Source organism: Carassius carassius, chromosome 5 (genome assembly GCF_963082965.1).
Source record: "Carassius carassius chromosome 5, fCarCar2.1, whole genome shotgun sequence".
NCBI classification, from domain to species: domain Eukaryota; kingdom Metazoa; phylum Chordata; class Actinopteri; order Cypriniformes; family Cyprinidae; genus Carassius; species Carassius carassius.
This window is the reverse complement of record NC_081759.1, coordinates 36,116,316-36,144,167: the sequence shown is the minus strand read 5'-3', so window position 1 is coordinate 36,144,167 and position 27,852 is coordinate 36,116,316. Positions and strand designations below refer to the sequence as shown.

At 37.0% G+C, this 27,852-nt stretch overlaps 3 protein-coding genes across 3 annotated transcripts; 2 read left to right on the top strand and 1 right to left on the bottom strand.

Moving 5' to 3' along the window:
• Window positions 1-4,329: 4,329 nt before the first annotated feature.
• On the bottom strand, window positions 4,330-14,434 carry LOC132141476 (pyruvate dehydrogenase E1 component subunit alpha, mitochondrial-like). Its single transcript, XM_059551010.1, has 11 exons — window positions 14,286-14,434; window positions 10,856-10,924; window positions 10,217-10,390; window positions 9,870-9,996; window positions 9,650-9,741; window positions 9,476-9,568; window positions 9,185-9,340; window positions 9,032-9,103; window positions 8,817-8,884; window positions 6,029-6,137; window positions 4,330-4,687 (listed from the first exon to the last, which is right to left on the bottom strand). Exons 1-11 carry the CDS (start codon window positions 14,340-14,342, stop codon window positions 4,523-4,525), a joined length of 1,182 nt encoding a protein of 393 aa, XP_059406993.1. The 5' UTR covers window positions 14,343-14,434; the 3' UTR covers window positions 4,330-4,522.
• Window positions 14,435-15,518: 1,084 nt separating this feature from the next.
• On the top strand, window positions 15,519-23,155 carry LOC132141475 (CTD nuclear envelope phosphatase 1A-like). Its single transcript, XM_059551009.1, has 9 exons — window positions 15,519-16,334; window positions 17,802-17,868; window positions 18,257-18,375; window positions 19,117-19,188; window positions 19,357-19,473; window positions 19,632-19,743; window positions 20,353-20,437; window positions 22,221-22,282; window positions 22,333-23,155. The coding sequence occupies exons 1-8, from the start codon at window positions 16,230-16,232 to the stop codon at window positions 22,279-22,281; spliced, it is 738 nt and encodes a 245-aa protein (XP_059406992.1). The 5' UTR covers window positions 15,519-16,229; the 3' UTR covers window position 22,282; window positions 22,333-23,155.
• Window positions 23,156-24,884: 1,729 nt separating this feature from the next.
• gabarapa (GABA(A) receptor-associated protein a) lies at window positions 24,885-27,240 on the top strand. Its single transcript, XM_059551008.1, has 4 exons — window positions 24,885-25,114; window positions 25,774-25,852; window positions 25,961-26,079; window positions 26,894-27,240. The coding sequence occupies exons 1-4, from the start codon at window positions 25,025-25,027 to the stop codon at window positions 26,972-26,974; spliced, it is 369 nt and encodes a 122-aa protein (XP_059406991.1). The 5' UTR covers window positions 24,885-25,024; the 3' UTR covers window positions 26,975-27,240.
• The last annotated feature ends 612 nt before the right edge of the window (window positions 27,241-27,852 follow it).

Here is a 27,852-nt window from a genome sequence, read left to right as displayed (position 1 = left end):
CGTACTGCCCCATGGTTGAGTCTGACCAGCTGTTGTCTGTTTGGACAAAGGAATAAAGGCCATGCGGTTACAAACAACGCATGGCCCATTGGCTGGTGGAGGCAATATATTTAACCTATGAGGCCTGCGGGCTCGCTTCGCCCTTAGGAGTAAAAGTTCATTCCACGAGAGCAGTGGCTTCTTCTCAAGCCTTTCTCAGTGGATCTTCTATGGATGATATCTGTGCTGCGGCAGGCTGGTCCTCACCGAGCACTTTTATCAAGACTTACAGTCTGGATGTGAGGATGGCTCTTGGCTCCCGGGTTCTCTCCGTTTGAGCAGATGCTTCCTTGGATCCCAGCTATCAGGTACGTCAGGCGTGATGGTATAGCGTTCCCATAGCGATGACGTCACCGCAGCATTGAAGTGACCTATGAAAGGGAACATCTCGGTTACGTATGTAACCTTGGTTCCCTGAATAGGGAACGAGATGCTGCGGTTCTGGCTGTGCCGTACCTTGATAGCATTCTTCTTCAGTCATGAAATCTGAGTGAAATGGCGCGCGGCACCAGGTATATATATGCGTACGCATGCATGGGCGGTGCCACGCGCTATTTGGCCAACAGGATTGGCGGGATGGTATAGGGCTTCAGACATTCGTCACACCGAAGGTGTTCCCATAGCGGTGACGTCACCGCAGCATCTCGTTCCCTATTCAGGGAACCAAGGTTACATACGTAACCGAGATGACCAATGGTGATGCTAAGACCCGCCCCTGATTTACATGAAACTCTAACGGCAACTTTTGGAAACGCAAGCGCAGAATGTAGAAAAACAAGAGCAAAGGAGAAAAGAGCACAGGCATACAAAAAATGAAACGCAAGCGCAGAATGTAGAAAAACAAGAGCAAAGGAGAAAAGAGCACAGGCATACAAAAAATGAAAGAGCAGAAAACATGATTTTGTGTGCGATTCAGATCATTTTGAATGCATGTTTCAGTTTTGAGCAATATAATTTTAAACTTGTTTAAAAGTTTGATTCACGCTTATTATTTTTATTTCCGTGACCGCGTTGTTTGAAATTCTGGTTAACTTTGCATTTATTTTAGCGTTATATTTTCACATACGTGACCGTTATATATTTGGCGGGAATTTGATCCCATACGCTCTCCGCTCACGAGCTCTGATCGGAACAAACCCGAACCTCTGCTGAACTTCAAACATCAAAATAGACATAGCCAGACTAGACTACTTTAGTACAAATTATGAGCTTATTTACGATTTTGTATAATTCTTAACAAAATTAGAATATAGTTTATTTTTTTGCCTAGTTCCTATGTCTATGGCCCAATGACGCTACAATGAGCATTTTTTACTGCTTTTAAAAAATGCGGGTCAGGAAGCGGGTCGGGCACAATATTTTCTTTTTCTTTTTTTGTGGTCCGAGTTGCGGGCGGGTCAGTTGAAAACGTCGGTCGTGTGCGGGTTATTAATACATTGACCCGCGCATCACTGGTGCTCACGTCTTCGTTGGAGTGATGTCGGCTAACCATGTGCAAAGCCCACAGCATTTCGGCCTTCAGTGTAGTGGTTGGGGAGAATGTACCGAAGGCATTACTTGTACTGGGACCCGAAGACACCAACACGGGTGTAACGTTAGCCTTTGAAGAAGATACCGATGCTGCAAACATCTGAATGGGGACAGTTGTTGCCTGACTGTCGGCATAGCGCTTGTGCTTCTCCCCTTTCATATGTGCGTCAAGGGCTTTGCAGCTCGTTGTTCCCAATTGTATGATCTTTTTGCAAAGTCTGCACCGCACTTCGTCGTTTTTTGTAACCTGCTATATTTCTCATCATCGAGCCAGTTATCATTAAACCTGCACTTTCCCCTCTTGGCTCGCGTCTGCCACTCTGAATGAAACAGTTCTTCGTCTGTTTCTATGACAGGCCTACTGGGAAAACACTGCCCCCTAAATAGTGTATGATGCCTGTGCTATAGGCACACGCTACTTTTTACTGTCTTCAGACAGGGACGTGCTCTGGTGAAATTACGTTAGCATGGAAAATAATTTTTCCGATATCTTTCTTTCATTCCGCCCGCATGAAATTTAATACCGCCCAGATGAAATTTAATGCCACTCTTCAAAAATTAGCACAATTTAATACATTTTAAGACCTTAAAAAACGTATATTTTATTTAAGACATTTTAATACTTTTTAGGGATCCGCGGAGACCCTGTCATAATATTAGTACAATTTATTAATAATAATTTAGCCATAAATAAAATGACCAACATTATGACCTTTCACCTGACGACGACGACCTCATCCGACCAGGACGATTCCTCACACCGGACGCGCATTTTTTAATTGTTAGAGGATATTTTCAACACCGTGGCAGCTGGTAAGTGATGTTTCATTCTCAGCAAAGTGATTTTGATGTTTATTTACTTATTATTATTTTACAAGAACATTGTGATGTGAGAACATGCAGATATGTTGTTTATATTGCTGTGTGTAGCCTGTAGTGTAGAAGAAACACTGGCATGCTGTTTGAGGGGGAAAAGTTTTACAGGCATCGATGGGTCTGGTCTTTTTTATGTTATTTGACTAAACTTTTATTATATTACAGTACTTATTTATTTTTTAACACGTTGAGTGCCTTAAAAATAATTATCACAACACTGGTAAGGCTTATTCAGATTTTCTCATTCTCTGAATTATCATTATAAAAATAAAAACAATTCAGAAATGAATTAAAATATAATTATATTTTAAATGTGACGCAAATATTTTTTTCTCTACAATAGCAACAGTGTTTACAAAAGCAAGACCACTTTAGCCTGTAAACTCAATAATATCTCTCTGGAAATAAATTTAAAAATATCAATGTCAATAAAAAAATGCATAATATACCTGTCATCAAAGTGCAGTGTGAAGGATATGAATAACAAATGTAGCCTGTCAAAGCATTTGCTGCTGTATCAATACATTATCATCCATATCGATACGCGAATCAGCAAGGAATGCATCACAATATATTGCTGTATTGATATTTTGAACAGCGCCATTTAAAGCCTAGTTCCATGTGCCCCTTTTATACTTTGAGCACCTGCCCCTCCAAAGGTCTCTGCACGGCCCTGCTCAGAGGGACTGTCAGCCACGTTAAAAAAGTTAACTGCTTAAGTCATTTGTGGATTAATGCGTATTGGAGACGCGAACCATTTCAAACGATTCAGTTCGATTTGGTGAACTGGTTCAAAAAGATCCGGTTACATCGAATGATTCGTTCGCGAACTGGATATCACTACACTTCAGTGTTTTGAAATCTCACACAACAGACACTGAAGAGAAGACAATGCTGAATAAAGTCATAGTTTTTGGTATTTTTGGACCAAAATGTATTTTCGATGCAGTAATATGCACTTATTAGCCGTGCCCAGTGTATTTTTTGTTGGTTTTCATGAGACCCCCCTTAAAATGACCAGGACCCCCCATTGCCCCCCCAATCAAATTGTCTGGAGCCGCCACTGTTCTGGAGACACATCTCATCCTGTAGAATATCTGCAAATAAGCACAAGTGATTATATTCAATAATAAGCATTTAATACAGACAAATACAAAATTAAATACACGATCAAACACCAATACACAAATTGCAATGTATAACTTACGACTGTATGTATTCGCAACTGGCAGCATCGCATGACGTTATGCGGGGGCACGAGAGGGGAGTCAGATTCTGGCAGGGAGTCAGAATTCGGCACAACAATGGCACCGGACTGAAACTAGCAAACACACTTGCGCTGCGCTTTGCATCGCATTGCACCGGGTGTATGATAGAAGAACATAAAGGCATCTACTCACAAAGAAAGACTGTATTTGAAATATTTATTTGTAGTTGTAGGGCATAAAGTTCACATTGTATGACACATACAATGGCCTCATGTTGACTCCTCCTAGTCAATGTGGCATCAAGACCATATGACCATTTTTTACTTTCCCTATTATAATTTTTACTTTCATGATTCTCAGAGATGTTAAACAATCTTTTAAAACAACCATTAATGCACTGAAATTGCCAAATGTGAATATCCCCAATAACAATGTTTGTAACAAATGCAATTTTTTTCACAATAAATACATGAAAGCTGAAGAACGTGAGAGGGTAAAAATCCGAAGCCACATTTTCAGCGTTTATTTAAAATTTTGTTTTGTTGATGCGTTTTTTTTTTTAAACACTCAAACACTCTTGTGTGTTGAAGAGTGTTAAAATACAACAGAAATGAAATATTGAAAAAAAACTTTTGTAATATTGCCACAGATTTATAATTGATAAATAATTGATAAAGACTACAAGAAAACAAGGCAATGATAACATTAACATGTGAAATGAGGCAATTTATCTCAGTGTGGCTGAGAGATTTGGCTCAGTTTCCCAATAACTGACTATGAAACCTATAGCCACATCAGAAGTGATCATTCTACAGGAGAGGGTGTACTGGTAGGAAGGGGAGGGGACTTGGGACGATAAAGAAGGCGATTTAGCTGACGGACTTGAGCTTGATCCAGGGGCTGATGCCACGCACTTCCATAGGAGGTTCATTGTAGAAGATGTGGTTGCAAAGTTCCTCCAGTGGAGGCTCAGGGTCTGTGGTGGCAAACTGAGCAGCATCTTCAATCTTCTTCCTTACCTCCACATCAATCTCCTGCAAAAGGTGTCAACTGTTTAGTGAAAGAGTAGAAATGTGCATCTTTCAGGCCATCCTTAAAAATATTTTGGTTTGAAGTAACAGTAATTAAAAAAAAAAAAAAAAGGGTCAGTAGGTCGGTCTATATTTTTTTTTTTCAAGTTTCAATGTAAAAAAAAAAGAAAATTTTTGCGATGTGATGACGTCGGTATGAATTTAAACAAATTAGCATATCGTGACGTCACTGACTGGGTCTTCAACCCGTGCCCTCGGGTGCATTATTGCAAACCTAATTTTGATGCAGGCTATATAGACCACAAACAAATTTAAATCTTTGTCAAAAACATGTTTATTGCATGAATTTCAGGTGAGAAAAAAAAATTAGGTACTGTTTTACTTGCATCCACCGCTACGTATCAATGCAACCTACAAATGAGAGAACGTTTACTTTGCTTTCTTGGGTTGTCACTTTTGTGAAAAAAAATCCTGTTTGATTTGAGTGACGAGTGTTCATTGAATCGATTGTAAAATCGATTTTGCATATCTAAAGTTTAATACGGCAAATAACACGAAATATAAGTAAATCCACGGACAGCAGGCAGGAGGAATGTAAAGATTCAATATATTGGTAAAGACCAATATTTCTGATGATTTATTGGTGTGAAGTTACGTGCACAATGACAAACAGGAGTGCAACATTTTCGAAAAACAATAAGCAGAGTGGACTGCCATAATGCAAAACATTTACTGCAGGTTTCAAACATGGCTGTGTTTACGATTAAATTTCAACAACAACAAAAAAAATCGCATAGGCGATTTTCTTAGGCTGTCAAAAAAAAAATTCCGAATATTCGTCGAATTTAAAATAAAAATCAAATAAAAATCCATTCGATTGCGCATTCGAATTTTAGTTGTGGATTAAGGAAGCTGCCTTATGAGCCCCGGTACGTGTTCCATTCCATCTCGCCGCGCGCACAGCTGTGTCTACACAACTTTCAAAGGCGGACGAGCCCGAAAAGCAGTATCTGCTGTATCATCTTTCACCTCTTGTATGCGCACGAGATGCGATGACAATATATGTGTCATTGCATTATAAGGTTATGTCAGCCTATCCAGTTGAAGCCACTGAACATGAATGTGGAGAAGATCTTGTTTACATCAAAACTGAAACCAAGACGTTCACACAGAACGAATATTTCGCGCATTTTCTATGGGACACCGTTGGACTCGCGTCTCGCACAAGAGAGCCGCATGTTTAGAAAGACATGTAAAATGTATGTGTTAATTTAATTTTCTAAAAATATCTCGAGACTTTATGTTGGGTTTTTGACTGACTCTTGTAAGCTTCTGCAGGTTCACCTTAAGCTCCTCCACGCTGACCATGTTGTTGCTCAGCATGCGATCCTTCAGCAACGCGATGGGGTCACTCTTACTGCGCACCTCCTGGATCTCCTCACGTGTGCGATAGCTATGGGAACAGTGGATAAGTAGACCAAAGGTTGTCACATATGGGGAGGAGCACTAATTGAAAAACAAGTAGATGGTGGCTTCAAATCAAATCGTGTCTGCACTACAAGTGAGCTGCACGCTGCAGTTAACAGGAATTGTCACTTGCACAATCGAGGCAGTTTCGCATCACAAAATTTTATATACAAGAAAACAAAGTTCTTTATGAACCACAGGATTGCTTGTAAGAAAGAATTAAATGCAAAAGAAAAGGCAGTAGAGCTGACTGTTTCTGTCAATGGTAAGTTTTAATTCAGAAGATTTTTGATAATGTAAGAAAAGTAGTTTTCTTGCTTGAGCAACTTAATATATAAATCTTTTATAAATCTTTTACACAAACTATTTAACAATACTCTTTTAAACATTGAATAAGAAATGTTAGGAAATAATAAATGTTTGTTGATTATCAAATCAGTAAATGGCTTACTGGCATAAAGTAAAATGCCACCATTTTTCCATATTCCACTATGTTCTCCCCTTTACTTCGAAGTTCGCATAACTCCCCTCTTCCTCTAACTTCCGTCAATACAACCAACGTGAGAAGTTTTTAGGAGTGATGAAATAACTGCGCCAAGGTCAAAGTCCTGTAAAGTGCTCTTTCGCCATACATTATAATTATCATTTTTATCTGCTTAGGAAATCGGCATGTTTTATTTTATCACCATACTTACTCGTTTAACTACTCATGTAACCCTCTTTAAATAGGGAAAACATGAAAGTGTTTGGTAGCTTCTAAATTCATCCCTGTTTGGATCCTATGGAATGAATGCCGCGTTTCCACTGAAATTACCCGGAACATTTGTACCAGGAACTTTTATCCCCAGGAACTATTTTCCTACCAGACCTGTTGCTTTCTGCGTTCCACCGCGGTCTAAAGTCCTGGGAAGATTAGGCAAATACACTGGTGACTTAGGCCTGAGCGTGCTTCTTAATACAAAGTATGCAAATTTCAGTGTTGCATCTTTGGTAGTTCAGACTTTGCGCATTCGACTCAGGAGTGTGATGTCCGCGACAACGGTGAAATCCGGTACAACAACGTCAGCTCGCCTTGGCTACTGCAATTTTCCTCAGTGTATATTTATAATAAAACGAAATTGGATATCAAATACCACTGCCTCCTTTCATTTTCAATTAAACATAATAATAGCCACAGAAATGTACTTTGTTCAGAAGTGAATTGTGTGTATATATAAATATATATATATATATATATATATACATATATATATATACACATATACATATATATATATATATATACATATATGTATATATATATATACAGCCATTACAATGAAACTAAATATTATATCAATTGCTTCTTTTTATTTTCATTTTAACATATAGATAAAATGAATACAGGCCGAAGATTACCTGTTAGATTTACCCAAAACAAATTATATTTTATGTTTAACCACTAAAGAGACATCAGAGCCAGCGGCACATATCAGAAGGTCTAGCCGAGGTGAGGCTGCTCTCGGCGGATACATGATTACTGAGCTCCCGCTGATCGCGTGGAGCTGCCCGTCTCCAAAATCAGCAAAACACATTTTTAAATAGGTGCTGTCTTTATAAATAAACCGCAGATTTGAGTTTTAAACAACTACATTCTCGCCTGAAAAACTTTTAAAATATATAACAGGAATATTTTGAAAATGATCCGAATAAATGGTGGCTGAAATCATAATGCTGTGTGAACTCAACCAATCAGCAAGCATGTTTAGCGCCCAAGTCCCGCCCCCGAAATTCCGGAACTTTGAAAAAGTACCACCTCGCCAGCAGGGTTTTCTAATGGCGCTTTTCCACTACACAGTACCAGCTCGCCTCGGCTCGCCTCGACTCGGCTCTGTTTGGTTTTCCACTGTGTAAAAGTTGTACCTGTACCGGCTTCCAAGTACTTTTTTTCATACCACCTCCGGCGAGGTTCCAAGCGAGCTGAGGCGAGCTGAGGTGATACTATAATGTGACGTGAAAACACAGCAGACTGCTGATTGGTCAGAGAGAATCGTCACTATTCACTGCGTCATCATTACACACGCCAGCAATAGTATCCAGATAGTTTTTTCAGCAGTGTTTCGTTTTGCTGCCCTCGGCCTCTCCTGAAACAACGTTTGTCTTCTTGCTGTGAGAAACAGCCACATCCCGAGGATCAAAAACAACATGCACTCGATTTCCTCCATTGTCCTGTGTGTGTGGGTATCGGGTGTGTGTCGCGTAGAAGATTACGTCACGGCAGTTTCCTGCAGCATCGCTATGACAACCAGGTACTATTGTGGGGGTACTATCTGCAATAGAAAACGGAGCGAAAAGCGAGCCGAGCCGAGCCGAGTCGAGCTGGTACTGGTAATGGAAAAGCGCCATAAGGGGCATTTTTTTACCCGGAACTTTATTTAGTTCCTGGTTCCTGCGGTGGAAACACACCGAGTACCAGGCCAAAGTCCCTAGTTCCTGGGTAAAGTTCCTGCAGTGGAAAAGCGGCTATAGAGGCACACTCTACAGTGATTGAGTGCACTTACTGAGACAGGAGAGGTACGTATCGACTCGCCTAAGTTGAGGGATGCACATAGTGGAATATGGAAAAACGGTGCAATTTTCCTTTAAAACAACAGTGAGCTTTGTTTGAGATTATATAAAATACTACCTTACTCCTGGGTCACTCATACTGTGTCCATGGTAACGATAGGTCAGCAGCTCCATCAAAATAGGACCCTATGAATATAAATTTCAGATGTCTTATTATTGCTAGATAAGTGCTTATATTTCATGAGTGTATATGCAAACAGAAAACATCTTATAAGTAGTGTAACAATTATCTATACAACTCTACAATATCACAGCACTCAAACCACAGCTCACTTTTCCTGATCTGCAGTGTTCAGCAGCAAATTTGGTGGCCTCCCTTACACAAAGGACATCCATGCCATCCACCTACAAAGCCACAGAACAGCTGAGAAAGTATTCTGACATGAAGAGTAATTTCAGACACAAGTAAAGCATCCTGCATCTTACTCTTAATCCAGGGATGAAATCGCCTCTCTTGTAGTAGTCAGTACTAGCCGCCGCTCTCTCCACAGAAGTACCCATGCCATATTGGTTATTCTCGCAAACGAAAATGCAGGGCAGCTTCCACAGAGATGCCATATTATATGTTTCAAAGATCTGACCCTGGAGAAACAGTGCAAAAGTGCACATGAAACCTTCCTGAATGCACCAGTTGTTCAAATTTAGCAGCAGAATTAGCAGCTTAAATCACTCATTAGGACTAGCATGATTGTTTGGAGCTGCGTGAAAGTGACTTACCTGATTTGCAGCACCATCACCATAAAGACAGACACACAGCTCATTCTTGCCCAGGTATTTGCAGGCCAACGCTACACCTGCCCCAAGAGGCACCTGGGATACACATAAATAGTTATTCAGTACTGATGTCTGAACTCTATTCATAATGAACTCTAATCAATTAATTTAAATTACCTGTGCTCCCACAATTCCATTTCCTCCATAAAAATGTTTAGTGTACATATGCATAGACCCTCCCTTTCCTTTGGCAATGCCTCCTCTACGACCTGATGAAGAAATAGAGATGCAACGAAGAGGGATAGAATAAACAAATATATAAACAATAAAATAATAATTCAATAATAGAGAAAAATAAGAGATCAGAACTTTAAACTATAGGTTTTGATGTTCTCACCAGTGAGCTCTGCCATGATCTCACGAACGGTGCCCCCTCTAGTGTAAGTATACCCATGGGCACGATAGGCTGTGATTAGATGATCTGATAGATTGATACCTGCCTCAATACCAACTGCACATGCTTCCTGGTAAAGAACAAAATGCATTTGTAAGTGTTTCTGTCTCCACTATGTTGTAAACATTTACAATTACAAATGACTTTCGCAACCATGTGAATGAAAACATACAATAATATTCAATTTGACTATTTTACACTGGCACAAGTGAGTGTTTAGAAGTCAAAGAGTCTCTGATAATCTTGTGCTTGTAAAGTTTATATCTGTGTGTTTGTAATGCATGTGTTACCTGTCCATCGTAAAGGTGACAGAAGCCCCTGATGATCTTCTGCTTGTAGAGCTGATCAGCTTTGAGCTCCATACGTCTAATGGTCTGCATCGTGCGATAGTACTGAAGCCCCTCCTCTCTTGTGAGCACAGCCTGCAGTGGAGGGCCCTCCTCCAGCTTGTGTACATCACAATTCTGGCAAAAAGAAAAAATATTTATGCTTTCAAATGCATTAAGATGTTTTAATGTTTTCGCCTTGCTGCTCACTTAGGCTGCATTAATTTGATCAGGAATAAAGTTTTATTAAAATTAATTTTAAATAACTTTTATATTTTATTATATTTTAAAATGTCATCTATTTCTAATCTAATAATGGAAAAGCTGAATTTTCAGCAGCCTTTACTCTGTTACATGATCCTTCAGAAATTTTTCTAATATACTGATTGCTCAAAAAACACTTCAGAGTATCAATGTTGAAAGCAGATGTGCTTCTTAATATTTTTATGTAAACTGTGATGAATTAAAAAAATATATATATTTCAAAATATTAATTTAATTTAAAAAAAAATTGTACTAGCATCAAACCTATGAAATGGTAGTGTATATGCACTTAAAATAGAAAATACATAAATTAAGAAAATGCTTATCTGATAAACTCACCTTAATATCAAAGGAGGCCTGAGGGTTAAAGTCTGCATAGGTCCTGGCAGATACCACCACTCTTGTGCCCTATGAAACATAAAAAAAGAAAAGAAAATGCAGTAAAAAAAAAAACTCAGCTGAGAAAATGAGTGAAGATGGTGTTAAAAAAAGAAAAAAGCAGTCGCATAGAACACACACACATCTGACAGGAACTGGAATGTTAACAAGTAACAACCCCGGTCAAAGCACTCTGTCTGAAGCAGGAAGCAAGCCCAGGGGAAACAAAATATATCTGTAATAATCCGACATAACCACTGTAATTTTACCCAACAACTATATCAACAAACCTGCAATCTTATACCAACAAATCAACACACAGGTCTAGATGTGGGAAAACTGACAGTGCATTGTATCATTGGTTCTAAACTGACTTTGCACATCTCTTTAATTTTATGGGTTTTCATGTAGAAAACTGAAACATCACAAGGAATCCTTCCATAAATAGACGCGAGACCAACATGCTGAGTAGATCTGTTGATTCTGATATCTAACAAAAAATGAATCAAGTTTGTCAAAGAACCATCTGTTTAGTGACTGAAGTGTCATCGGCCAGAGCATTGTGAGGTTGAGTATGCGAGTGTATGCGGGTGAACTCAGAGGAAACAACATCTGTCAGAGGTCTGTTGTGTGGCCCCAAGTGTCCTAAAGTCTGGCCACTGCTAGCTTGTCCTAAATCCTTGTATTCTGTACAAGTGTTTAAATATATCTGTCTGAGTTAAAGGAGGGGAAGCTAAAGGGCTGTAGGGTTGTGCATCTGTGTGAAAGGGGGTCGGGATTCGGGATCAAGATCATGAGGAGCGGTCAAATTAGCATATTCACTCTGGACTGCCAGGAGCTGCAGAACATCCCGGAGAGTGGAGGACTGTAAAAAGAAGGTCACATATCACTCCAGAGGCTCAGACTCAGAAGGCCATAAAAAGGGAACATTTAAAAGGAACAAGAAAATAATTTTAGGCATTTAGAGACAACAAAGAAGGTGTTTTAGTGCACAAACCAATCTAATCTATGATAATCTACACTAGGTTACTCACAAGCAATAAACAACTGTTGATGGCTACCAGTCAGATAGCATTCAAATGGTCATAATGGCTGATGTTGACAGACACTGATTATTATGAGAATTGAGATGTACAGTTATATGAACTGAACATATTTTGTGCAATATTTACTCAGAATTAACAAAACAAAAATAAAGTCTGTATTGGCAAAACTGTTGAAACCTTTAGAACTGAAACTGCCATTTTTGATAATCACATGGACATATAATATTATTAGCCAAATCATATGACAACTTCAAATACCAGAAAGCCACAATCTATCTCAAACAGGTTTCAACCGATGTCTCTCTTCCTATAAAAAAGATTCTAAATCCACCAGAGAAGAAAATGGGTACTTTCCATGACAAATCAGGGAGTGTTTTCAACATACACACGTTTCTGAGTGTGTGTGTGTGATTTAAAGGTATGATGTGAGATATAGTAAATGGCTCAGGTAAATAGAGCAGAATTGTTCACCTCAAACCCAATATTTTACCAATATTTTATTTAACAGAATTCGCCTACATCGAATGAGCAGTTTGGACTACATCCCTCTACTTCCTGCAGTAATGACGTCACTAAAACCATTTTTTGACTAACCTCCGCCCACATTAATACACAAAAAAGGGGTGTGGTCTTGTTGCGCTTGCACGGAGAAGGAGGAAGAGTTGCGTTTGAAGAGTGCGTTTGTCACCATGTCGTCGAAACGCTGTTATTTTCATCTCGGAGTCCAATCACTTTTGTTTGGGCTTCCCGGGGACGCTGTACTTAGAGATCAATGGTTACAATTTATGTTTAACTCGGTTCCCAAAAAATTATAATCCACATGTAAAACTTCAACAAATTCTAACTGACCCTCTGATGTCACATTGACGACTTTGATGATGTTTTTAATTACCTTTCTGGACATGGACAGTATACCGTACATACATTTTAATTTAAGGGACAGAAAGCTCTGGGACTAAATCTAAAATATCTTAAACTGTGTTCCGAAGATGAGCGGAGGTCTTACGGGTTTGGAACGACATGAGGGTGAGTTATTAATGACATAATTTTCATTTTTAGGTGAACTAACCCTTTAATAGAAAACAAAGATGCTTGACTTGTTCTGCAAACACTCCACTAATTGTATTGTTCCAACAGACCAATGACATTCATTTCACTGTGTCAACAAATCTTTTATTATTAGACTTAGGGTCACAGTTAGAGGAATACAATTGATACAGTGATTACAGATGAACTGCAACTTTTAACATGTCATCTAGAGTAAGAAATAAATCAGGTCTCATGGGGGAAAAAAGACATCAATATACCCATGTTTTGAATTGCTTTGTTGTTTTATTATATGTTCAGGCCAATGTAGTTATTGGATTAATAAATGTATCATATTTAAGAACAAATGTGTAGTTCATATTGAAGTATTTTTCATGAGAAAAAAACAAAGTAGGACAGATAAGAAAAAGCATTTGCATGTCAAACTAGAGATAAAGAATAGAGGTTTATCATTTAAATAAGTAACTGGACAATTATTTAATATTACAATTTTTAAATTTGATTAAAGTATTTGAAGTCACTTTGAACACTCTAAGTGAATATGTTATAAAGTTTTTGGGAAAAGATGCCCTGATAAAGGCAAAAATATGTCCCTTAAAATATTTAACAGTAAAAATATTGCAGCAAAACAATAATAATAATAATAAATATCTTATTATTATAACTAATAATTTTGGACACGCTTATAATGTTGTAAACTCCTACTTACTCAAGAACTGAGTGGCATTAAACGATTATAAACAGACTAAACGTTGCTGTCCACTAAGTGTTGCATAATACAAAGTATATCAAGCATCTGGACATTTGCCACTGGACAGTAAATATGATGAAAGACACAGGCCGTCTCTCTCACTAAGGTCGCCTTCTATTTCTGACAGAGAATTACAGAAACAGACTACCATTTACCAAGCTTTTTCTGAAAAGCACATTGTTTCTCATTTGTTACAGTGTTTTGTTATTGGTTAGCGTTAGTTCAGTGACAGCTTGTTGACTAACTAGACGTAGCCCTCACAGTGCATTTTAGCTAGACATCCAAGCTAAATCACTTTTTACAAACAGAAAAATATCTGAATATACTTACATCAGTAATAAAAAGAAATGCTACATTGGTTGACGTGAAATAACCAGCACAAACGTGAGAATTTGACAGCAATGTGTCTTAAGCGGGGTGTCAGTCTGGCCTTGCGGACCCGAGGCAAGGTCAACATGGCATTACTGCGCTTCATTAGCCTTCAAAACATTCGTCAATTTGCTATGAAAACCAGCACACTTTGTGAATCAAGGGATACAAAACTTACGTTCCTGCTGGCGCTGCCCCTCAGAACGTTAGAAATGATGGTTAGCATCTTTCGCATAATATTAACCCACAGCTGACCAGAAACAGATCATTCAGTCCTTTTCTCATACAAACCAGAGCGCACAGAAAACAAGGTTTACGCCGGCTGCAGATCTGCTGCACATTACATTAGAAATACCGCCCCCTGCTGACCAGAGCCCGAACTACACCATCGTTCTCAGGCTTGATTCTGAGCTTCCTGCATCACTAGCATCTAAAATGTAGTATTCTATCCTTACAGAGAGAGATATATATATATATATATATATATATATATATATATATATATATATATATATATATATATTACTTCATGCATAAAAAAAGTTTGTTCATTTTGTTGTTTTTAATCAAGATTCAAGAACTTTATTGTCATATGTACTACAGAACAATGAAATTCTTACTTTGCTTACTCCTCTTGAGAATGACAGGGTATAATGGGAACATATATAATTAACACATGCAATTCAAAGTATGTTAAAAAAAAATAGCTTTTTTAATAGCTTAAAAAGAGATGAAAGAAAGGAAAAGAGAACCCTTATGTTAATAAAAAAATGTACCAAATAAAAAATTCTTCACAGAATAAATGTGTAGTGCAAGTAGCAATAAAGTGACAAATTGTAAAGTGTCAAGAGGTGATAAAGTGTCAGTGTAAAGACTAGTGTATAAATTGTCAGTCAGGTGCGTTAAAAAAGCACCAAACTTTGGAATGCAATTGCACCGATCCACAAACAAGGCTCACTTATTCGTGTGCTAACACAAAGAATACAATTTCAAAACAACTGTAAACGTTTAACATTTATTTTAGATTTGTGAGGTGTTTAGCATTGAATTGTTTAGGTGATGCATTAAATTATATAAAAATACGGCATCTAACCTGATAAAGGTCTATTTCTGTCTTATTCCTTTTTGCAGGATACTGTATTTTAAAGATAATTTTGTAAAATCCAAATATGCTTTACAGATCTTTATTAGTAAGATGTTCAGTGAACAATAAACAATTATTGCACATGCATCTGCGGGACAGGTGTTCACAACAATTTATAGGCAGCAGGCAATTAAGGTGACACTTAAAATACCTTATGAGATATAAAACAAAAAAAAGGTTCCTGATCACCTTTGTGAATATGTCATAAGTCCTGCTGCATGGAGGTATAAGATGTGCAGGTGCAGAATCATACACATAAGACATTGCTACAGGGAGACATAAAGCACATATAATCATCCTTGTAGTGACAAACCACATGTAATCAAGTGTCCCTCACCCAATATATTTGTGAATGTATCTGTGAGTTTAACAGTTTCTGAGTCTCCTCGTGTGGCTCTCGTTCTTCTCTTGACCCAGCTGCTTAGCCGAGGACACGCTTGTTGTTTCTCGCCCGGAAGTGACGACACCAAATTACTGATGGCGGCTCACAGTTTGCTCCCGGATATGTAATGAAACGAATTTGATGGCGTTTTGTTGGACGTTTTGATAGCTTGGCCGTTTGTCTGAAGTCCTGAGATTAACATCGAACCTGTCGAGCACAAGAGTCGTCAATCCGTGAAGGGGTTATTTGTTTTAAAGCTGGCTAGATCCACAGCTAGCTGCCTCGCCATTGAAATACAAGTCCAGTTAGCCTGTATTTTGCAGAGGTTTGTTTGTGTGCGTGGCTACTACACACTTAAAGACGTTTGACATTTAAACAGTGTTGTGTCACTGGCTGGTCCAAGTGTAGCATATTGTCAGGTTTCTGTAGTTTGGCTAGCCTCGCTTGCGTTACTTTAAAAGCAAAAGAAGCGGCGGGAAATTGTTAGCCTCGTCTGATTACATTAGCTGTAGCCGTAGTTCTGAAGTCATTGCTCTCTAGTGGATAGTGTGAGTCTCTTCTATGCTTCACCGTCGAGCTGTTCGCAGACTGTCAGCATGTTGAAGACACGACAGTGTTTACTCGGGATTCGCACTTTTCTCGGAGTGACGTCTAGAATATGGAGTTTCATTTTATACATCCTCAGGAAGCATCTACGAACGGTGAGCGAGTCAACATATGTCAAGTGAATAACTCACATGCTTTTCTGTTCTGTTCATGTATTCCGAGATGTCATCTGTAAATAATATTTTTTATATTTTATTTAAATCCTCCTGCCTTTAAATAATCTTCGAAAAAAAAACATAATCTAGCATTGTTGATATGTTAGAAAATTTGTAACAAATCATTCGAGTAATATTTTTTTTCATGCACAAATTCTTAAGAGTTGTTTGTTTTAACCTTGTTTAGATTTTTGTAATTGATAATATATTTACTGAGCTGTCATTTATGGAAAATGTAATGGTCCTCATACACTATTCAGCTGGGTCACTGTAGGATTTGTAATAATAACATTGCCTTGGTATATGAGTATAGAAATATGTTTTAGATTTCTTTTGTGTTTTAGTACTCCTATTTATTGTTTCAGAAAAGTTTCAGATTGTGCCTGCTTCTGCTGTACCTCTGTAATCCTGGGGAAGTTTGTTTATGGTGCTGTATGTCCTAATTACTTTGGACTATGGACCCCTTCTATATGTTATTTAGCCTGCCGTGAAGGGAGTTACAGACTTATAACTATTAAAGCACAATACGCTCACTGAGAAAGGTATCAAATATTTCCAAACTAAGTCTTGACAACAAAGTTTTTTTTTGACCGAGAGTTCTACATTTTCAATTAACCACACAATAAAAGCATCTTATACATGATTTATTCTTCATGTATATGTTTTGTTAAAAACAAGTTTTAATTGCTAATAATTGTTAAGAATAATAAGGGCTATCGTGTAATTTCATAAACGCACCGTTGCTGGAAAACAGTGGCATGCTGTGATCTGTTTATATTTTTCAAATCGTTCTAATAAATTGATGCATCCAAGACTATAATGTTTGGTGCTTCTCTGCAAAAACAGCTCAAAATGACCTTGGGTTGTTTTACGTAACTACCAGAGCATGTGGCATGTGTGGCCTAGTAAATTTGATTTAGTGATTTTACTGCTACTACCTTTTCAGGTTTTTTTTTTCACCAACATCCATTAAGTATTTTCTAATATATATGTTTTATTCTAATCACACAAAATGGTTTGTATTTTATACATAAAATCACATTGCATAAGTAGATATGAAAAGATTTTTCTACTTGCCTTACACTTCTGTAACCTTCTTTTGGCAGCTGTTTTGAATGTGTATTAATAGTCCAATAGTGGCAGTATGGGGCCATTCTAGGTTTCTATATAGAAGTCTGCTATACAATGCCCTCTTCTGAGCTTTTTGCGCCAGCATGATGAAAGGATGAAAGAGATGGAAATATTAGGAAGAGAAATTGATAATGAAAAGAGCCAGAACTCTGCAGGGCCTCTTTATGATTGGTTCGAATATCTGAATGTGTGCATTTTGGGAGCGAGATAAAGATCACATGACTGTTCCACGTGCATCACTGACTCTGTCTCTGTCTGCTGTCCTGTCTTCCACAGATAATCCAGTACCAAACAGTGCGTTATGACACATTACCTCTCTCCCCTCTTTCCAGAAACAGACTCCGTAAGTTCCCTCACCCGGTTCTTCTCCCTTTCTTATGTGCAGTTCTGTTTGCTAGGAGAGCTTCTAACCACACAGCTGGATGCAATGTTGCAATTTATTGAGGACTTATTTTTGACCCAGAATTATGTTTTGTATCTAAATCAGTCAGCAAACATTTATTTATTGTTTAAGAAGCGAGTACCTTACACTTTGGGTAGAGTTGATTCCTCTTTAAAGCATTCTGTAAAATACTAACTTTATTTATGATAAATATTTAGAAATTATAATAAAAGCATGAGATCATATTGGCATAGGATTGGGAGAGGTTGGTGGAAATGAGATGTTAAAACTGAACATTGAATCACCACTTTTCACTGTGTGTGACGCATATTGACCATTTGCTTGTTAGATGCGGTGAAGAAGAAGATACTGGTGTTGGATCTGGATGAGACTTTAATTCACTCTCACCATGATGGCGTCCTTAGACCTACAGTGAGGCCTGGTACACCACCAGACTTTATCCTCAAGGTACATGAATATACTGCTTTTTACTGAAAAAAAGCCTCTAACACTAGCTTCCTCTGTCCTTTTTCTATTCTATCTGTTTTCTTTTTATTATATAATAAAAAAAAGACTTATGTCTGCTGCGTTAGGCTAACTGAAACTTATTCATAGCACTTGTATATTGTTGCTCTTTTGTTGATTTTGATTGATTTTATTGTAAGTTGCTTTGGATTAAAGCATCTGCTAAATGACTAAATGTAAATGTACCGTCTATTGAAAACTCTCTATTGATTTATTTATTTAGAAGTTAATATGTTTATATTCAGCAAGCATGCATCAAACTGACAGTAAAACGACTATGATGTAGATTTACAAATGTTACAAAAGATTAAAAATGTTTTCAATAAATGCCATTTTTTGAACTTTCTATTCATATCAAAGATTCCTGGAAAGATGTATCATGGTTTCAGCAAAAATATTAAGCAGCACTACTGTTTTCAGCATTGATAATAATAAGAAAGTGACTTGAGCACCAAATCAACATGATTTCTGAAGGATCATTTGACACTGAAGACTTGAGTAATGGCTCCTAAAAAATAGCTTTTCCATGGGAATAAATTACATTTTAAAATGTATTAAAACAGGTATTTTAAATTATAATAATATTTCAGAATATTATTGTTTTTCTGATGTAAAAAATGCACAATTGATTAAATTTTGATTATGCATGACATTTCCCCCCCCCCCTTTCTCTCTCTTTCTCAGGTGGTAATAGACAAGCACCCAGTCAGGTTTTTTGTCCATAAAAGGCCACACGTCGACTTCTTTCTAGAAGTGGTGAGTAAATTCTGTCATTTGAGCTAACAAATTAGTATTTTTTTAATTAGTAAATGTTGCTAATTCACTTGAAGTTGGTTTGTGCTCTAATGTTTTTGACAAAATTAATTCACCAATATTCTAATGAGTATAATGTGTACAGTGTGTCCTCTTGTTGGTATATATCAGGTTAGTCAGTGGTATGAGCTGGTAGTATTTACAGCTAGTATGGAGATCTATGGATCGGCTGTAGCAGATAAACTGGATAACAACAGGGATATTCTCAAAAGAAGATATTACAGACAGGTAAAAACCCACTGCCTCCACATTTGCTCCTGATAAGGTATTTTTTGTATGCACTGACTTTTTTGTTGACTGATCCTGTCTATGAAGTAGTTTTTCATGTCTGTTTGTTTAGTTACTGAACCTGTTCATCTGTGTATCTCTTTCCTGTTCTTTTTTAGCACTGTACTTTGGATTTAGGGAGCTACATTAAAGATCTGTCTGTAGTACACAGTGATCTCTCTAGTATAGTCATTCTGGACAACTCGCCCGGAGCTTATCGAAGTCACCCAGGTTAGAGATCTAAATCTTTACATCTATGGCGAGCACATTCAAGATGATTTGTGACCCTTGACCACAAAACCAGTCTTAAGTCTTTGTGGTATATTTTTAGCAATAGCCAAAAAGGCATTGTATGGTTTCTTTTATGCTAAAATCGTTAGGATATTAAGTAAAGATCATGAAGATATTTTGTAAATGTCCTACAGTAAATGTATCAAAACTTAATTTTTTTGTTTAGTAATATGCATTAAGAATTCATTTGGACAATTCGCAATTTTCTCAGTATTTTGATTTTTTTGCACCCTCAGATTTCAGATTTTCAAATAGTTGTATCTCTGCCAAATATTGTCCGATCCTAATAAACCAGAAATCAATGGAAAGCTTTTTTTATTCAGCTTTCATGTGATGTATAAATCTCAGTTTAGAAAAATTTACACTTAAGACTGGTTTCGTGGTCCAGGGTCACATTTAGTATCTGTCCACTCAGATTTTCAAAATGTAGGGAGACAAACATTAATCTTGAGCGTCTATAAAAAAAAAAAAAAAATCTAGCAGTTGCTAAAATAATTTTGTGTAATAAATTGTTTTATGAATGTAATTTGAATTTGTTTTCACCCCCAGACAATGCAATACCTATAAAGTCGTGGTTCAGTGACCCAAGCGACACAGCACTTCTTAACCTGCTCCCAATGTTGGATGCATTGAGGTATTAACATATCTTTAAGTCATGGTCATAGTAACCTCTTAATCATGACTAGGACTACACAGAATTTATGCCAAATAAATTCTGCATAGTTTGAACATCTGTCATCATATCTGTCTGAATCTATACTAGGGGTAGGAAATACACCAGTAGACACGATTAACCGTTAGATATTTGTCAACTGGTAGAGATTTTGAACTATCATCTCTATCCCGGTTTCATGCTTATATGGCATTGTTGTGCCATGCGGTCATTTAAACTTATCGTTTGTAAGCATTTTTAAGCATTACGGTAAAAAAAAAACCAAGTGATTTTAAGCTGTTGAATCACAATCAGCAGCGCAAGAGAACTCATTTCGCTATATGCATGTGAAGAATTATTTTTGAATGTGAAGAGTTATTTAGCCCCGTTATAGGTATTGAATGGTTAAATACTAGGGGTGGAACGATACATGTATCTTGATACGATGAATGAGTCCTTACAACGAACACAGGCAATTCACCCCCAATCCAGAATGTGGCGCCCACAGCAATTCAACGCTGTCTGATAACCGGCTGCCAGCAGAAGAACAGCAAATGCCGTGTGTTGCACACTTGAAAACAAAGCCCACTAGACAGTGACCATGTGCTGATTCTGAATGCGTCTTTGTACTTTATGCCAGCACGATCACTTCAACTGTTTCCTTATAACACCAGAATGAACTTTAAACACTTATTGTCTTTTTAATAATGCATCACTGTATAAAGGTCTGCTTTTATTTGTGTACACTCTAAATGAAATAAAATAGGATGTAGCTTTCTGCCATTTCCTTTCTGTGAACAAATTAAGTGCCACAAAAATGAACTGAAACTCACTTCCCCTTGTTTATCTGTAAACTAAATAAAATATATTTCAAGAATTTATTCTTTGTATGTATATATGTACTGCAGATTATATATGTGTAAAATAATTTAATATTTAGTATTTTTACATCTAGGTGGAAAAAAACTAATTTGTACTACTGTCTTTTCAAAATGGAATGAAAAGAAACCGAACATAGTAGATTATTTTTTCTTTTTTCTGTTGTACCGAAAATCGTACTGAACTGTGAGCCCTGAACCGAGGTACGTACCGAACCGTGACACCTATGTACTATTCCACCCCTATTAAATACACACAATTGTATTTCAAAATGCCTGTCTTTGCAAGTATCCTCATAAACACAGTAATTTAGGTCTTAAGTGAAAGCAAACAGCTAAGAAAGAAAATGTGTAACAGTATGTTGGATCCGGGAAGCTCTTAAAGTGACAGCAGTCTAATATTCCTGCTGTCTGTCATTCATGTTAATCAGACAACAAAAGAGAAAATCTCTCACTGCTCTTGACTAAATCATCTTTGTTAATTTAATTAAAAGAAATATATATTTTTTGTTGGATCAATGTATGATATCATAAAGCAAAAATAACCATATTGTGTGAGATATTCCTACAGTGAAATAAAATCACTCATATTGTGATACAAGATTTTGGTCATATTGCCCACCCCTAATGTACTCATAGTTTAAGAAGTCAAATATTCTAATAATAATACAAAAATGCATTTTGTCTAACAGTGCACACAGATTGATAAACTTGATTGCAAAAAAAAATCCTTTGAATATCACAGGTTAGTTTCTAATTAAAATTGTTTGTGAGTTTTTGGGCATGACTGTTATATCACCCACAAATTGTTCTGTTCTGATTGAACTTTTGTCACGTCCCATGTTGCTGTTTCAGTAATTTGCCCTGTTTTTTCACTCCCTTTCTAGGTTTACCTCAGACGTTCGCTCCGTCCTCAGTCGAAACCTCCACCAGCATCGTCTTTGGTGATCATATCTGTCAGGGCCAATCTCTCTTCTGGTCGCTGTCTGTTTTTTATATGGCTCTGCCCGCTAAGTGTTAGCCTCTCCTGCACTGGAACTGTCAGCCTCTCATCATCGTGAGCTCCCATTAGTCATATGGACTCCTCTGAGGAAATGCTAAGAAATGCTGGGAGGACAGAAAGGAGAGACACACGATGAAGCGGCGATTACAATAAACTCAAGGCAAACGGAGAGGCCAGCATTTTTTTATTTTATTTTTATTTTTTCCTTAAAAAATGGAAACTCTGCCTTACAGTTGTTGCATTCAACATGTACATGAGTGTTTCTGAGTGAATGGGGGTGAAAGCTTCTGATTTCAATTTTACCTTTTATTTTTTTGAGGAAAATGAATCGGTGAATGGGATGTAACTACCAGTCACTTCATAAGCACTTACCCCCCCTTCCTCAACATCTGTGTTTGTCTTTTTAGTTTCATATGACCTTAGCACAAATGGTCACATGGTCTTATCTACTCATTCTCTCTCTAGGATTCTGTCCTTCCTCTCTCCTTTGTTTTTTCTGTCTGCCATCTCAGGTATCTGGGCCTCTTCTCTGTTAAGAGCGAGAGCTGTTAATACCGTTGTACTAATAGTATACTGTGGTAGAGAAAAATGTAGGAGAAGCAGGAGAGAAAACTACAGTTCAATATTACAGCTTATGGTATTAATTTTCTGTGTTTTTTTTTTTTTAAATGGCTCATATGTGAAACCTCTGGTTAAATCAGAGAGGTTTTCACGGGATGCTCTTTGATACAGATACATCAGCTACTGAAAGAGACACTGAGCAACAAGGACTCTTCTATAACTGAAAAATAAAATGGAGCCTTTTGTCAACAACTGAAATTATGGTCTCTTCCAATTTTTTTCGGGGGGGGGGGGGGGTATTTAACATTTAGAATGTTGAATTTGTAAAGTATTTAGACTCTTAACCAATTTCTCTTTTTAATGAATTACAGATCCTGGATTCTGTTTTGTTCTTGTGATATTTAGATTTCAAGGCTATAAATTTAAAATGTAAAGTCTGCATGAAATGAAAATTAATTTATATCTATATTCTAAATGCATCTTATTGTGAACAATTTGTTCATGCACATTTCATTTTTACATATATATATATATATATATATATATATATATATATATATATATATATATATATATATATATATATACAATTTGTAGTTAAAATACCATGCCATAATTGGTGGTTGGCAGACTTTTGTACAACACATTGCAAGCTTACATTCAGATCTGTCTCCATTCAACAACTGATAGATAAAACAAAGTTTGTCCCTACTTCTTTTTTTTTCTCGATAATCTGTTTCACCTGGGTGTACGTCACAATACACAATACTTCCATTGCATGAAAAATTTTATGCAAGGTTTATGTATTTTGGATGAAGAGATTGTTCAAGCATTTAAATATTGTAAACCTAAGCAGTGAGAGGAGGTCTGTACCATTTTCATCAAAATTCAGAATGACTTTAGCCCATTCTTCTATTTATATTTGTTCCAGGGTTTTTTTTTTTCTAGAGATGATGCACTACAATTTTTTAATAGTGCCCAGATTTAATTGCATTGGGCTTTCCTTTGACAGTAGAACATACATTTAAAATAACTTAGGCCTAATATTGTTCGCTAACTGAAACTTCTGTATTATTTCTTTCTTTGTTTTGCTCGAATACTACTTAGTTACTTCTAATAAAAATCAACCCATACATACCATTCATGAAGCACAAGCAGAACATATTTCTATGTACAACATTTATAAAAAAAAAAATTTTATGCATTTTAATTCAGTGGAGCATTTAATGTAATTATGCGAGAATGGCTTTATGGATGGTTTTCACAAAATCATTCATTCTGCGTTTGTGTCATGAATAAGGCCCAGTGTTTAAAGTTTGGGCAATGTTGCATTTGTGCCACACTTTGAATTTGGTCAAAATCTCTTGAGCACAAAATCTGACCCATCACCGCAGGGTTAATATGATGCTTTAAGCATTTTATCTTCATCTTTACATGTCTTATAGTGGCTTCTTTTGTGCCACCCTACAATTAGTGTTTTATAGAGATCATGATGGAAAACTGATACATCATTGCTCCACTTACATCGTCAAAGGAATTGTTGGCTTCACTGTGGCTTTGTGGCTTGTTTTCCAAATCATTTTGAAGGATGACTTTTTCTGGGCGACTTGATAGTCTAGATGTACCTTTTCTTATTTAGGCATTTATTGAACTAAATTTGACTGTTGGGTTTTAAATACCTATGTAAGGTATCCATCTGTGACCTAAAGTTTTATTTAAGTCATCTTTATTTACTTTGCCTCATGGCGTGGGTTTGACATTCTGAACTACCATATTCCCTTATGAAAGGGAGCAGACTGTTAGCAAAATATCAGATGTGTTTTGATTGAACTTGAAACTCTTCTGTGGTTTCTAATGACTAATTTGTCAAACTTAGCCGGCTTTTTATTTGATTTAGTATGGCTTATAATTGTACAGATTCAGGCAATGCCACGCAGGCCTCCGGGCTACTGCAGACGTCATAACGCAACTGACGTAATGTGACGTGCGCCGCCTCCCTTGTTCCTTGTTATTGGATATCCCTCCGCCCTCGGACGCAGTTATAAAAAAACAAAAAACAAGCTAGTTTGTAAACACCATCGACGGCAGATTTTCCTGGAGATTTTTAATATCTCCTAGCCTTTGACAATGAAGTTTATGTACAAAGAAGAACATCCATTTGAAAAGCGACGGTCCGAAGGGGAGAAAATCAGAAAGAAGTACCCGGATAGAGTGCCTGTGAGTCAGACAAATGAGTTGTTTTTGTCAGGGCCCCGCTTGTACAAATAACATAAACCGAGGCTTTACACAGTGACTTAGCAAATTTATTAAGGAAAACCGTGTGATAATAATCATTCGTCTAAAACACGCGAAACCGTGCATATATATGGTTAATCAATGAATTGTCATCGTCGTTTTAAACTGTCCTTCAAATATATGAAAGGACTGGCGTGGCGTTAGCCTCAGTTAGTTTACGTCTCAATACACAATTGTGGCATCGTTAACATTACAAGTAATAAAATAACTAATATATTTTTGATAAGATTATGTGATGTAAGTTTACATTCGATGGATATCAAGGTATTAAATATTATATAGAGAGAGATCGTCTCTGCGAGTCATTTATACGAACCTTGTTATTTTGACAGAGTCGAGGACAAAATGACTAAAATATGAAATTGTCTTGCATACAGTACTATGTGGCCTCAGACTGGGTACATTCTCAGTTGCATTATGTGTCGTACTCTAATATCAGCAGCCAAATTTGTTAGAATGGGAATGTTTCCCTAAGCTGGGGAATTCCTATAACAGCACTGTTATTATACTACTAAAAGATGCTGTTGTTCTCACATTACTGTCATTGTTTATTACTACAAACAGTGATTTGTTTTCCGCAGGTGATCGTTGAGAAAGCTCCCAAAGCCAGAATAGGAGATCTGGACAAGAAGAAATATCTCGTCCCATCTGACCTCACAGGTTTGATTCCTTAAGTAATACAGAACATTTTGCATTATATTTAACAGTATTAAACATATGAAGGATATGTATTGACATATATATATATTTTTTTTCTTATTTCTGAAGTGGGGCAGTTCTACTTCCTCATTCGGAAAAGGATCCACTTAAGGGCCGAAGATGCCCTCTTCTTCTTTGTAAACAACGTCATTCCTCCAACATCTGCCACTATGGGGCTGCTTTACCAGGTACATCATTTGAATGTATCTGAATATAATTATTTTAGTTTGTTTTAAAGGGGGTCATATGATGTTGCTAAAAATAACATTATTTTGTGTATTTGGTGTAATGTAATGTGTTTATGCGGTTTAAGGTAAAAAAAAAAAACATATATTTTCCACATACTGTACATTATTGTTGCTCCTCTATGCTCCACCTTTCTGAAATGCATGATTTTTACAAAGCTCATCATTCTGAAAAGCGAGGTTTAAGCTGATTGGCTGAATACCTCAAGCGTGTGACGGTAATGTTATGCCCCTCACCATACTGTGATGCCGTGTTCCGGCGTGACGAGACCAAACCCTAAAACCCATAACAAAGGAGGCATTTGTTGCATTCAGTGTGTACATAATTATGGATTATCATGAGAGGGTGGTCACACTAGACTTTCAATGTGCAAAAAATTTTCGGACACTGCTGCGAAATTATCTTTCTTTGCGTGATCATTTGGGCGGTGTTATGCAAATCTTTCCACACAGTGACATAGACATATGGGGGCGTGTTTAAAGAGGCGATTTAAAGGGCGTGGACGAGTCTTAACATTTATAAAGAATATCTCTTTGGGTTTGAGACTGCAGTCTTTGCAACTTTAGGGATCTTATCTATGCACAAACAGCTTGTAACACTCCAAAGAGAAAGGAAAACCTGAAATTGCATCATACGACCCCTTTAACTGAACCTTTTGCACCTATTTGTTTATATCAGTAGAATTTATAAAATATAATTTGTGATTAATGAAAAAGAAACATCTCTAAACTCTTTGTCTCTGTTTCTGTTTTATAGGAGCACCATGAAGAAGACTTTTTCCTTTACATTGCCTACAGTGATGAAAGTGTCTATGGGGATGTTTTGAGAGATGTGTAACAAATTTACTTGCCCCACACTACCCTTCCTTAAAATAAAATGATCAATACGTTAGGCCACACAAAGTGTACATTTTGAATGCAATTTCATATCCTCCAAGTCTGTTTATGAAATATTGTTTGTACTCTGTGTTGCCTGCATATTGTTCCTTCCTACTTAAGAGTTCCTCCTTAAGTCTTGCTTTTAGGCAGACCGGATACAACCTACGTCCTGGTCTGTTTCAGTAAATTAGTGGTACTCATATGCATAAAAGCTTTTTCAGTGTTCTACACTTCTCCTTTCACTTTTTCTCACTTTCCCCCAGCACCGACACACATCCTGCAGCCACCTTGCTAATCTGATGATCTTTAATGTTTGGTTCGAGTTTGCTTTTTAGTCACCATATTTCCACAGAACAAAATAGCTGATAATACTGGACTATAATACCATGTAATGTTTGAAAGTGTACCGTTGCCAATAATTCTTATTTGAAATGAAATAGGTTGGGGCTTTCAGTTGATATGCTGTAGGAGTTTGCTTGTTTATGTTTCATTTTCTTATTATTATGAGGTTAACATTCATGACTTGATTGGCCTTTCTTTTTCTTTGGGGGGGGGGGGGGTTGTTTATATTATGGATTGGTATGTTTTGTTCCTTTTCCCCTTAAAGCTTTAATTGTCATGGTCACCAATCTTAAGCTTCTCATAACTATAAACATGATGTAAAAAGCTTCCCGTGTCAGTCTTTAATGGGTTTTGAGTTATGCTTTTCTCATTGATCTGAGAAAAGACAGACAGACAGATAGATAGATAGATAGATAGATAGATAGATAGATAGATAGAAGTTTTCATAATTAAGCATATGATTTAAAAGTAATGTAAAATGTATGCCTAGTCAAC

Coding starts and splice junctions, on each gene's coding strand:
- LOC132141476 (XM_059551010.1), bottom strand. CDS start 14,342: ATGCGAAAGATGCTAACCATCATTTCTAACGTTCTGAGGGGCAGCGCC. Junction 10,925..14,285: donor GGGGCAGCGCCAGCAGGAAC/GTAAGTTTTGTA, acceptor TATGTTTCATAG/GGCACAAGAGTGGTGGTATC. Junction 9,104..9,184: donor ATTTCATCCCTGGATTAAGA/GTAAGATGCAGG, acceptor GTGGCTTTGTAG/GTGGATGGCATGGATGTCCT.
- LOC132141475 (XM_059551009.1), top strand. CDS start 16,230: ATGTTGAAGACACGACAGTGTTTACTCGGGATTCGCACTTTTCTCGGA. Junction 18,376..19,116: donor CACCAGACTTTATCCTCAAG/GTACATGAATAT, acceptor TCTCTTTCTCAG/GTGGTAATAGACAAGCACCC. Junction 19,189..19,356: donor TCGACTTCTTTCTAGAAGTG/GTGAGTAAATTC, acceptor GGTATATATCAG/GTTAGTCAGTGGTATGAGCT.
- gabarapa (XM_059551008.1), top strand. CDS start 25,025: ATGAAGTTTATGTACAAAGAAGAACATCCATTTGAAAAGCGACGGTCC. Junction 25,115..25,773: donor AGTACCCGGATAGAGTGCCT/GTGAGTCAGACA, acceptor TGTTTTCCGCAG/GTGATCGTTGAGAAAGCTCC. Junction 26,080..26,893: donor CTATGGGGCTGCTTTACCAG/GTACATCATTTG, acceptor TCTGTTTTATAG/GAGCACCATGAAGAAGACTT.